This window comes from Canis aureus, chromosome 22 (assembly GCF_053574225.1).
Source record: "Canis aureus isolate CA01 chromosome 22, VMU_Caureus_v.1.0, whole genome shotgun sequence".
Taxonomy (NCBI): Eukaryota; Metazoa; Chordata; class Mammalia; order Carnivora; family Canidae; genus Canis; species Canis aureus.
Window position 1 is genome coordinate 32,921,390 of NC_135632.1, and position 12,267 is coordinate 32,933,656.

At 36.1% G+C, this 12,267-nt stretch overlaps 1 protein-coding gene across 2 annotated transcripts in view; it reads left to right on the forward strand.

Moving 5' to 3' along the window:
- NR1D2 (nuclear receptor subfamily 1 group D member 2) overlaps positions 1–11,051 on the forward strand; it is a 28,834-nt gene extending 17,783 nt beyond the window's left edge. For both annotated transcript variants that reach the window (XM_077865402.1, XM_077865403.1), the window contains exons 7-8: positions 1,259–1,469; positions 7,642–11,051. In XM_077865402.1, the coding sequence (XP_077721528.1) occupies positions 1,259–1,469; positions 7,642–7,838 (408 nt within the window). In that variant the 3' untranslated portion in view covers positions 7,839–11,051. The remainder of the gene's footprint in view (positions 1–1,258; positions 1,470–7,641) is intronic.
- Positions 11,052–12,267: the final 1,216 nt, after the last annotated feature.

Below are 12,267 nucleotides of genomic sequence, written 5' to 3' on the forward strand. Positions count from 1 at the left end.
CGGCCAGCTCAGTAATACTTCCTCTGATATTTGCTGTCTTCCCTTCCCAGTCTTATTTCCTTTTTCCTCAAACTTGTTTTCACATGTGGTAATGCCCATTCCACATAAACTTTTGCCTTATGCTCTGTTTTCTAGGGCAGCTGGACCAGAATGGAGAAGGAGCCATATTCATAAATAAAATAGCTGTGGCATAATTTAAAAGTAAAACTGTTAGGTTAGGATTTTCAATGTAAAGGAAGACATTACAGTTAAGATTTCAACTCTGAATTTTAGAGGGATGTCAGTGATTAAGTTTAATTCACCCTTTTTTTTTTTTTTTTTTTTTTTTTTTTTTTTTTTTGAGGTTAGGTAACTGTGGCCCAGAGAGGTGAAGAGATTTTTCTAGGATTACCAATAAATTTCTAACACAGGACCAGAACACAAATCCCAGACTCCAGGACTTGTGTTCTTTCCACCTTGTGATTTATCTTGGGATTGCTGTGTTCTAGAGTTAGTGCCATCTTCATAGAAGGCTCATTACTCTCTTTTGGATTGTTTTGAGTAAAACAAGTTTTTGGGAAAATTGCAAAGGGAAGGTGTTTGTTCCTATTCCTCTGGTTATGAGAGAATTGTGTGACATAGGTGTCACCATTTACTATAGGGGAGGGAGTGCCATAGATAAGCATTTGTTGACTGATTTGGTTTGGGTTTGAATTACATCTTGGTGTCTGGAACACTTCTACTGTAATTGTTTTCTTTGTGTATTATCTCTTTGGGTTATGGTTTCTTGAAATAGTCTAATTAGAGTTCATCTGCTGCATTTGCTTTGGCTGCATTTGGTGTTTTCATGTCTCTAAGTGTCATTGCATTGAAATATTGCTCTTTTTACTTATGGATTAGAGACCATGTGATATACTTGGTAGCTTAAAGAGTTTCTTTAATGCTTTGGCCAAGGCCCAGTTTCAGATTTCTTGGCATTATTGCCTGCTTTAATTTTGTATTTGCATTTCAGAATCTTTATTAATAGAGTTTCAGAATATCACAGGACTCAAGTATTTTGCCAACGGTGGCTGGAATTTTTTTGATGTTCTTGGGATATTATTGCTTTGGTAGAGAATTTGCCCTTAAGGAAATGGTTCTGGGTAAAAATAAACTCAGTTATTCTTTTACAGCTTGCTTTTATATGTAGGATGTTTCTTAACTGACTTGAATACTGAATTATTTCTTAATATTAGTACTGAACTCCTTCAAATACATTTAAGTCTTTTTCTTTTTCCAGGTTTTGATGGTACGGTTTGCATCATTGTTTGATGCAAAGGAGCGTACGGTCACCTTTTTAAGTGGAAAAAAATATAGTGTCGATGATTTACACTCAATGGGAGCAGGGGATCTGCTAAACTCTATGTTTGAATTTAGTGAGAAGCTAAATGCCCTCCAACTTAGTGATGAAGAGATGAGTTTGTTTACAGCTGTTGTCCTGGTATCTGCAGGTAAGCAAGCTGGTTCATAATTGTGGCATACCCAGAATACAGTGACCAAGTGGGGGAGAAGGTGGAACTATGTTCCAGCAAGATATTTAGAAGCCTTGAGGGCTTTAAGCAGATGCTAAATTGTGTGAATCTGTTATTTTTGCATAATTAGACAGTATAAAGTCAAAAGTGCTGTAGAGTAATGAAATGATGTTTAGATCTAGGCCTCACATTGACCACAAGTCTTATTCTTTAACTTTTGCTAATAATTTTTACAAGTCTAAATTGTTATTTTTGTGGATTTAATGATTTTTTTGGGATATTAGGTTCTGATATGAATTTAAGTTTTAATTGAAATATGTATTACTTGAAAATATTAAAAATACCCAGTATAGTTAGTTTCAAAAATTGGTGAATTACGAGTAGGCTTTTACCCAGCTTTGCCACTGAATTTTCTGTCTGACTTGCATAAATAGTTCTTTTCTTTTGGGTCTCGGTTTCGTCATCCTGTGGAAGGAAGGGATTGTACCATGTGTGCCAACCTGGGGTCTGGCACAGGATGGGTACTTAGTTGCTGTTTGAATGAATGATCAAGATTTTTGAGTCCTAAACATTTAATGTTTATTTATGAGTCATTGATGATGTTTTCCAATTACTTTGCCACCTTACATTTATATTATAGGTATTTCTTTTTTTTTTTTTTTTTTAAATTTTTATTTTATTTTATTTATTTATGAAGGGGCCTGGGCCCCTTCTCTCACACACACACACACACAGAGAGACAGAGACATAGGCAGAGGGAGAAGCAGGCTCCATGCACCGGGAGCCTGACGTGGGATTCGATCCCGGGTCTCCAGGATCGTGCCCTGGGCCAAAGGCAGGCACCAAACCACTGCGCCACCCAGGGATCCCTATATTATAGGTATTTCTGACCAAAGTATTTCAATTTAGATAATAGCTATTAAGAAAATAGCAAATGGGAAATTGATATACAATGACTTTCCTGGGAACATATAAATAAGAACCAGCCATTTTTAGGATCACTAACTTTATTTTAAAACATTTTTTGAGAATTTTACAGTATTCTGATATGACTTAAAGTTTCCCATTTGTTTCCTACTGTGTAAAAGCCATTGTACCAGGTGCTGTGAGGGTTATAAAGCGTAAGTTATAACCCCTGTTTATGTGGCTAAACTGTAAATCAGGAACTCCTAAGGAGAGTAAGTTCTTTGTGTATCTTAAAGGGCCTGTACATCAGGGGTACAAATACATATGTCTTTTAAGCATACTTTGGCTACCTGTTCTGATCAGCTCTACCCAGGTAACTACAAATGCACTTATGTTACAGAATAGTATGAAGTAACAGGTTAATAAGGGATACCTATTTTTCTCAATAATCTTGTAATTAATGCTTCTTGCACTTTATCTACCATTTTGCAGTCTCTTGATAATTATTAATGGTTTGAGTTGATATCATAATAATCTATTATGAAACTAAAGATAATCCTTACTTGTTAGTTTCTTTATCTGATCCATATGTGCTAGGAGGAGACAAGCATTAAGACACAAGCTTGCTCTCCAAGCCTTAATGTTCTGTTTGGAAAGACAGAACTAACACAGAAAACTTCATGGTATTAAGCTGTGTGGTTCTGACTGAGGAAGGAACCTCATTCAGAGGTTCTAGGAAGGAAGATGAAATTACTTGAGAAAGCTTTATGGGGAAGATGAAAGTGGATCTGGAATTTGAGGGGTGGATTATTAGATTTTCCCATCAAAGCAGTGATGGAGCAGCTTGGAAGAGCATGAGGTAGGCTAGGGTCAGGTGGCCAAAACCCATCGTGTATATCAAGGAGGAAAGGGACAGAAGAAGGCTGGTGAGTTAAAGGTTATTGAATGACCACGAGGAGAACTAAGCAGAGAAGTTTTAACTGAAATATGGGGCAGTGGGAAGTCCGTGTAGGGGAATGATCAGGCATGAACAAAATGATAGTCTGACATTAGTTCTGCATGTTTATCTTGGGTAGATTAGACAAGTGAGTCATTAGAGCTGGAGAGTCAGGTTGAGAGGCTGTTTACACAACTTCAGTTAGGAGGCAGTGGAATGAACCCTCCTGAGATAGCTGTGGTAGAGGAGGTGAACAGGAGGGACTCTCAGAGATGGTGCAAAGGAAGAAACAGTGGTAGGGGGTGAGGGGGATCTCTGTGCCAGGAAATGTGCTACTTATTGAAATTTCCTACCAAGAACGTGATTTTTTGTTTTTGTTTTAATCTCCTTTGGAAAAAGCCTTGTGTTGTTTCCTGATCAGGAGAACAACATGAATTCTTTGCAAAAGTAGAAAATACTAAGATGAAAATACAGATGATTGGGAAATCTGGGTGGCTCAGAGGTTGAGCATCTGCCTTTGGCTCAGGGCGTGATCCCGGAGTCCCGGAATTGAGTCCCACATCGGGCCCCCTGCATGAAGCCTGTTTCTCACTCTGCCTCTGTCTCTGCCTCTCGCTTTCTCTGTCTCTCATGAATAGATAAAATCTTAAAAAAAAAAAAAAGAAAAGAAAAGAAAATACAGATGATAATATTGCTACCAAAAAGGATTACTTTCAACATTAGGGGGTCTCTATCTGTTCCCTGTCCCTCCATTTATCATTTACCTGCTTTATTGATTTATGGTACCTAAAAAAAAAAACCATTTGATATGCCAAGTGGAAAAGCCTAATTATAGAAGAATATAACGCATTCTTATTTTTGTTATGTCTATATAAAGGCACACAAGCAACACATATACAACAATTTCATGCATTTTAAAACAATATGTTACTTTCACTTAAACATATGATAGTGTTCATGTCAAACTCAAATCTTTACTACCTAAAAAGAACTATTGCTATTTTTAAAGCAGTATTTATACAGGAAAATAAAATTCAAAAACTCTAGAAGAGGATAAAATAAAAGTCTCTCCTTTCTCTTAGCCTACTCTTCAGAGAACTAGATTTCTAACCATCTTTCTTCTTAATTGTTCTCAGTTACCCATCCAACTGTAAATACTGTGCTTGTACTTCTTTTTATTGAGTAGATATAACTGACAAATAAAAGGATCTTCTTACTTTTTATAAGCTTTATTTTTATAGTTATGTTGTTTTATTTAAAACAGTAATATGCTCACATTCTTTGGTCCTTCACTTTTCCAGAACCTCTCAGATAGTATAGATAGAATCTTTTCCTTGGAAAGGGAGACATTTTCCTCCTTTTCCCATATCCTGGATTTCTTTGCTATATCATTTCTTTTACATTGTCAAGAATGAAAATATTTACCTTCTGTTCTGTTGGTGTCAAGTTTCCATGCTTTGTTTATTAGATGAGTCTAAATATTGAAAGTAAAAAAATCTGCATTTGCAGTATTATATAAGTAGTACTCACAGTGTTCACAGAGTGGGGTTGAAATGGTGGACAAGGCAATATAAATTTTTTTTTTTTAGGATTTTATTTATTTGGGACAGCATGAGCAGGGGGGGACAGCCAAAGGGAGGGGGAAAGGGACAAGCAGACTCCCCACTGAATGAGGAGCCCAGCAACGCTAGGCAATCTCAGGGCCCCAAGACCATGACCTGAGATGACACCTAACTGACTGAGCCTCCTGGGTGCAATATAAATCTTGCCCTAAACCTGTGCCATCCAAGGGGGGAGTATTCCAAGTAGCAGGTAACAAATGGATTATTTATATTCTCTATTAATTGCTCAGAATTAAGCAACCATTATATTTGCATTTATTTATTCATTCATTCATTCATTCATTCATTCATTGTTATTTCAAGATTTTATTTATTCATGAGAGACGGGGGCGGGGGGGGGGGAGGGCAGAGACACAGGCAGAGAGAGAAGCAGGCTCCATGCAGGGAGCCTGACGTGGGACTCCATCCCAGGTCTCCAGGATCACGCCCTGGACTGAAGGCAGCACTAAACCACTTAGCGGTACTATTTGCTTTATATTTAAAATAGCTTTTTGCTTTTCTTGGAATCTATAGTTGCCATCTGGGTTTTGTTTTGGTTCTTGTCAGAAAGTTAGTTTCTAGATTTATTATATGATTTTATCCTCACAACAGACCTCTGAGGTGAGCTCTGGGACATGTTATCCTCAAATACAGGCAAGAAATTTGAGAAATAGAAGGGTTAAATAATTTGCCCAAGACCGTACATTTTTAAAAGTTGGCTGAGCATGCATTTGAACTCCTATTAGTCTAGCTTCAAAGCCTTTCTGCTATACTGCTTGTTAATAGAATAGCTCTAGCTGCTAAGGGAGAGAGAAATCTCAAACATGATCTTTGCCTGTGAGATTGGAAGACTCTTGATACCATGGAGAAAAAGGGAATTATACTTGGAAGGTAAATTCTTGAGATTGTGTGAAATGGCAGCAGTTACTTGCAGTTGAATATTAGGGACAGGCCTATATAGGTGTGAGACCAGAGTTCATCTAGATATGGATTTTAGTTGTCTTCATAGAGGTTTTTGTGGAAGGAACTTGATTTCCATCTTGTAGGATGTGAATATACATAGAGAGGAGATACGGTGAGATTTGGTGGTGAGGGATGAAGAACCTCTCAAAGCTTAAGGAAGTATAGAGGACAGGTATATCATGAATTAAACTACTATAAACTATAAAGTAAGTGTAGCATTTAGTACATCTTTTAGAAGATTAATTTCTTTTTTTTTTTTAGAAATTTTTTTTAAGACTTTATTTATTTATTCATGAGTGACAGAGAGGGAGAGGCAGAGACACAGGCAGAGGGAGAAGCAGGCTCCATGCAGGGAGCCCAATGTGGGACTTGATCCTGGGATCCAGGATCGCGCCTTGGGCCAAAGGCAGGCACTAGACCGCTGAGCCACCCAGGAATTCCCCCCAAGTTTTCATATTAAGAACAAGTATGCCCCAAATAATGTCTACCAGAGATTTTTGCTTCCTTTGCAGTATCTTTCTTATTAATTACCACTCCCTATACTGGGAGCCATTGAATATTTCTTGTGCTCTACTGCCTCCTATTGTAAACGGAAGAAATAGCTCTTAATGATGAAAAAGTCCATGGGCAAACAACATAGGTTTGGCTAATTTTAAGATACTTCCCTTTATTGTTGGCTTATACTAAATCACTAATTTATTAATATTTTGTTTGATGAGCTTAATGAACACAGTATGTTAAATGGATGTGAATACAGGTTAATATAAGTAGGTAATAAAGTTGCATAGTATATTAGTTATTACTGCATAATAAATTACCTTAAAACTTAGTGGCTTAAAAATGAATACATTTATGATCTCACAGTTTCTGAGGATTAGAAATATAGATGTGGCTTAGACAGGTGCCTCTAGCTAAGGGTTTCCTAGTAGATTGTAGTCAAACTGTGAGCAGGGCTGTAGCTGACTGGCTCAACCACCAGGGAAGGATCTGCTTCTAGGCTTATTCATGTGGTTGTAGCAGGAGTCATTTCCTTGCAAGATGTTGGACTGAGTGCCTCAGTTCCTTGCTGGCTGTTGGCTAGAGACCACCGTCAGTTCCTTAGCATATTGACCACCCGTAGGCAGCTCACAACATGGCATCTGGCTTTTCTCAGAGGAAGTAAGCAAGAATATGCTGAAGATGAAGTTTTTTGTTTTTTGTTTTTTGTAATATATTTTATTCATCAGTAGTGAGTCAGTAAGTCTAGCCCACTCAAAGGGAACAGATACACAAGGTTATGGTTACCAAGATGAGGTGGCCATTTTAGAGGTTGCCTGCCGCACATGGTAACATATAAATGTGAATATATTCCATATGAAGAAAAAATATATTTGGAAACTACATGATTCATTTTATTGTCAATTAGCAGTTGAAATTAATAGATGGCATCTAATTTTAAAAGTCAGAACCTCAAAAAAATCAGAACCTCTAGTTTTGTAAACAAAGTACTAAGCACTGAAGAATTTGATATGTCAAGTGTACTGTGTCATATATCTCTTTATAATGTAATAAATAGGTACAGAAATTTGCCTTTGGGATTTGAGAAATTTTGTCAAGTATTGTTTGCCTTTATTCTAATGTATAAAACCTTGTTTTGGATTCATTGATGAGACTGATGAGCAAGAATTATATTTATATTTAATGTTATCTCTTAATATTTATACTTAATAATATGTTCTCTCACTCATGTCTGTCTATTCCTTAGATCGATCTGGGATAGAAAACGTCAACTCTGTGGAGGCTTTGCAGGAAACCCTCATCCGTGCACTAAGGACCTTAATAATGAAAAACCATCCAAATGAGGCCTCTATTTTTACAAAACTTCTTCTAAAGTTGCCAGATCTTCGATCTTTAAACAACATGCACTCTGAGGAGCTCTTGGCCTTTAAAGTTCACCCCTAAGGCCTTTGTTTATGTAAACATGAACTGATTCATGCTAACTGTACATTTTGTGCTAAAATGCTTATTTATATGTGTATACCATATGTGGAGATAAAAAAGACCTTTAAGACAATACAAGATTGTAGGCTATCTCTGTAATCATGCAGTAGCTGTTTGGATTGAGGTTTCTTCAGCCATGGTTAGACATTGACCGCATTTCCCCTATAGACCAATCAGCTGTGTCGCACTTGAACTGGAGAAGTTACACTGAATTATAGTCACACTGAATGTTAGACTTTTTCATCTGCCAAAACCAAAAATCATTTTGATCTCCCTGTGGTATAAATATAACGCACAATCACAAGTATATGAGGACTTAAAAATTAATCTTTAGTGGTAGAAATTCTGTTGTATGATGAAGACTTGATTTCACCACAGACCATTTGACCTGGTAATTGGAGACATTGCAGGTTAGGAGATCTTCATGTCTGGATTTTGTTCTGCCGCTTGTAAAGTATATGATCCCAGGCAGGTTAGTTGGTTGTGGAAAATGAAAATTGATAGTGTTCTTAATGCCCCACCTCGCAGATACTAAAAAATGTCTATAAAGCATATTTACCTCTTGGGAGATAGGCACTATGTAAATAAAGTAAATTTTTGTTATTACAATTATTCATAATAATATTCTTTCCTTATTTCTAAGTATTTCTGAAAAATCATTTCAGAGTCCACCCCAACCTATTATTCAAGGTTCCTGCATATGTGTGGGGTATCCTCCTGGCACACACATACTTAAAGTTTATGGGTACATCAGATACATAGTATGTGTACATAATATCTATGTGAATATAGTTATACATAAACACATTTCTTCACAATATTTTAAACTGTGAAGAACTTTATCATACAATAAACTTAAAACAAGAGGTGTCAAAGACTCAAATTAGGTGCATTTTACCTGTTGATGACATAACCATTGCTTTAAATGTTTAGACAGTAGATTATTGAGTTTATGCTCTATTTTTATTTAAGCAGCACTTAATGTAAAAGTACCAACAGGCAGTTGAGTTCAGATTTTAAAAAGTATGTATTTTAGAGTTCATCTTTGGTAAAATCTTTGGTTCAAGGTACTAGTTGTTTAAAAGTTCATTCAGATTCTTACCTTGTACTAAAAAAGGTTTCATTGCTGCCCGTTATACACATGCTGCAGCTTGATGATAAATATTTTGATTCTTTTTGGAGAACCAATCAATGTTTTAAGAAAACTGATGTGTTGGCTGTGTGTGTGTGTGTGTGTGTGTGTATGTGTGTGTATGTGTGTGTGCAAGTGTGTTTGAGTCCACTCTTTTTTTTTATTCTTCTAAATAACACTACAGGGATTTTTTCAAATTAGATTTAATCTATAATTTGAGAAATCATTTAGTGTGTGTGACCTACAGGCTTAGAAATGGTACAGAGACATTTCATCCACATTTCTAATATTGGGCTTTATTAAATAGAGATCAGCCTCTGTTTATGGCAGTGGGAGAAATAGCCAGAGTGGAGGATTTTCTGTGTGTTTTTCTGTTTCCCTGGAAAATAGCAGTTAGTTGGAATTTTTTGAAAAGATTGTCTTCTGTATAATTTTTGGATTATATAAAACTGTAAGAATGGAAAGAGCCCGCTTTACTATACTCAGCCTGTTGCTTTAATGACATGTGAGCAGAATGCCTTATTTTGTAATCTTGTTTAACTTGTTGCTACTGGGACTTGAATTTCTGTGGCACTTGTTAAGTAAGTAAAAAAAAAGAAGTTAAATCCTCTCATTATTAAAGAGGAAAGGTGATGGTGATGTCTGTAATACAATATGAACCATAATTGTGATTTACCTTACGTAGGTAAGACTTTTATGGGATCTACAGTCTAGTTTTTGTGAATTCTTTACATGATAGCATTATCTTTTTATAATTTTTTTTCCTAAGATAAATGCATAGTTTTCTTCTATGGGGGATAGAAACGGCTTTTTGAAGTAATCCTGAAAACCTCAAAGATCATGTTTATTCTTAATTTTTGCCTTTTGCATAAGCCTCTTTATAACATGTTATCTTTAAAACAATTACTGTCTTTAGGAATGTGTAACCAGAACTATGTTAGTATTGCTTATAAAACTTTAGTTAGGTTCAATATATACATGTATACATCTATATATAGGTATGTAGGTTCGCATTTTGTCTTGTAAAATTTTATTTGAACAAATTCTTCCTGTAGGTAATGGGAAACAAAATTAATAGTTTATATGCCACTTGTAGCATCTCTATATTTGAAAATAGCCCAATATTAAAACTACTAAAATTAAACCAGCAGTCTATTATAAGCACATTCTTTGAGTCATTGGATATAAATTTATTAATGTGGAGAAGACAACCAGTTTGGGAAACTTCTGGGTTGGTGGGACACTGTTGATTAATTGATAATGTACTGTATGAATTAAGTGATGCTTTAACTCTGATTTTACATTTTAAAGTTAAAATACGGGCATTATGTCAGCAAACTTAAGGGCATTATGTCAGCAAGCTAAAACTTTTTTTTTTCTGTGCTTTTAATGTATCTCTTCACATGATCTGAGAGAGGATTCAAGCTTTTAGAGAGAAATAAATAGCTGAGGGAAAGGGGAAGCATCTTCTTGAGTTGAAGCTTTTCCTTATGGCGATGGTTTAATTACAGATGAAAAATTAGAAGGCAATTTCAGTGGATTAAGTGTATAGCTTTTGTATCTACATTTCAAGAAATTACCATTGTAACTTGATAAGAAATGATTTATTTTATGTAAACATCATTGCAAAGCAAGGTGTAGAAGCTCAGCTAGATTTATTACTGTGCACGAGATTAAGTACCTATCTCAATTATTCTTTTTCTTTTCCAATATAAAGTTTGCTGAATGTACAAGAAGAGTTTATCACTTAGGATATAGAATTTTTTTTAGGGGTTGGGGGGACGGGATCTGTCAGGAAATTGCCTATAAACAAAGATTGTCTTGATTTGATTCAGAACATAAAACTTGAAGCTATTCTTGAACTAACGTGGAAAAATAAAATGGCTATTGTTTTAAAAAAGTGATAGAAATATATTGTCAAGATATGAATTAAGTTTATTTTCTACAAACTGTTATTGATGAGGACATGGATAATACCTTCATGTTTCTGAAAAGTTATCTGTACGTGGGGGGAGGGGATAATAAATATTATTTCTAACCAAGTGCGTGGTTTTTGGTATCTTTCTATCTCAATGTTTTTGTAAGACTCTAACTTAGTACTTTCCCCTGAGCATAGGCAGGACGTCTTACCTAAATACCTGATTTAGCGTGGGGGAGCATGTATATGCAGGGCTCTTCTTAAAAGATTTTAGTTTGTTTAGAGTCCAGCAACGATTGTTGCTGTTTTCTATAATAGCTAAATAGTAGTTTGTTGTATCTGGTAAGGTAATCTTTTTTAGAGGGGGATGATCTGAGAAAGGAAGGGGGTGCTTGATCTAGCCAACACTCAGCCTTGGTTATGAGTGGGTTAAGGTGCCTCAGCAAGACCACTGCCCCACTCCCTAGGGGTGGTAGCCATGTCGGTGGAGTTGAGGCAGTTACTTAAATCTTAAATGCAGTCCCTACAGTTGTTTCCTAGACCAGTAATACTTCTTTTCTGTGGATGTTAATTCCTGTTCTGTGAGAGAACTGGGCTCCTTGATTAAATAAACTTGGAAATGCTGGGTTAACGAGGTTACTGAGATGTCTTTATGTTAGTCCTGTTCTCTAATGATCAAGTGTGTATCGGGAATTCTTTAAGGAAGGATTCAGTGGGATGCAGTTTTCCTGAACTTCCTCTGCCAAGTAGTGCTCCCCCCTTTTTTCTGTGTTGAGTGCTTCTTGGGGCCCCTTGGAAGGTGTGCTTTCAGGAGGAAATAATGTTTACACATTTTGGGTGTTGATTAGGATATTGATCATATTCTGTGGAGTATTGTACAAATTTGTATTTTGTCCCTTTTTGCACAGTATAAAGAAATGTTGAGCTCTAAATAAATGTGTGCTTGATGGAAAACAAAATAGATTAAATTCCTTTGAATTTTGGAAGTGCTGCATGTGAGTAAATGAGTAAAGACAGCCAATTCATGGATCTGGTTTTAGTTTTCACACTTACTTGGGCCTGTTAAAATTTGTCACATTTGCTTTTCTTAATTCTTGGTCTGTCTAAAGGTTTAGCAACAGGTTATAGCTTGTGTTCTAGTAGCTACCTCAGAGTTGCTCTTCACAAAGTCAAAGGTGGTAGAGAAACCATAAGGGCAGTCTTGGAGGCACTCACAACCTCTCCAGAATGCTTTCTATGGGGCACGGTCCCAAGCATGTAAAGATGGACTCAAAATTATTAGTTCCTCCACCTTTTAATATTACTAAAGAGTGTGAGACTGGTGTTTTAAAGAAGATTCA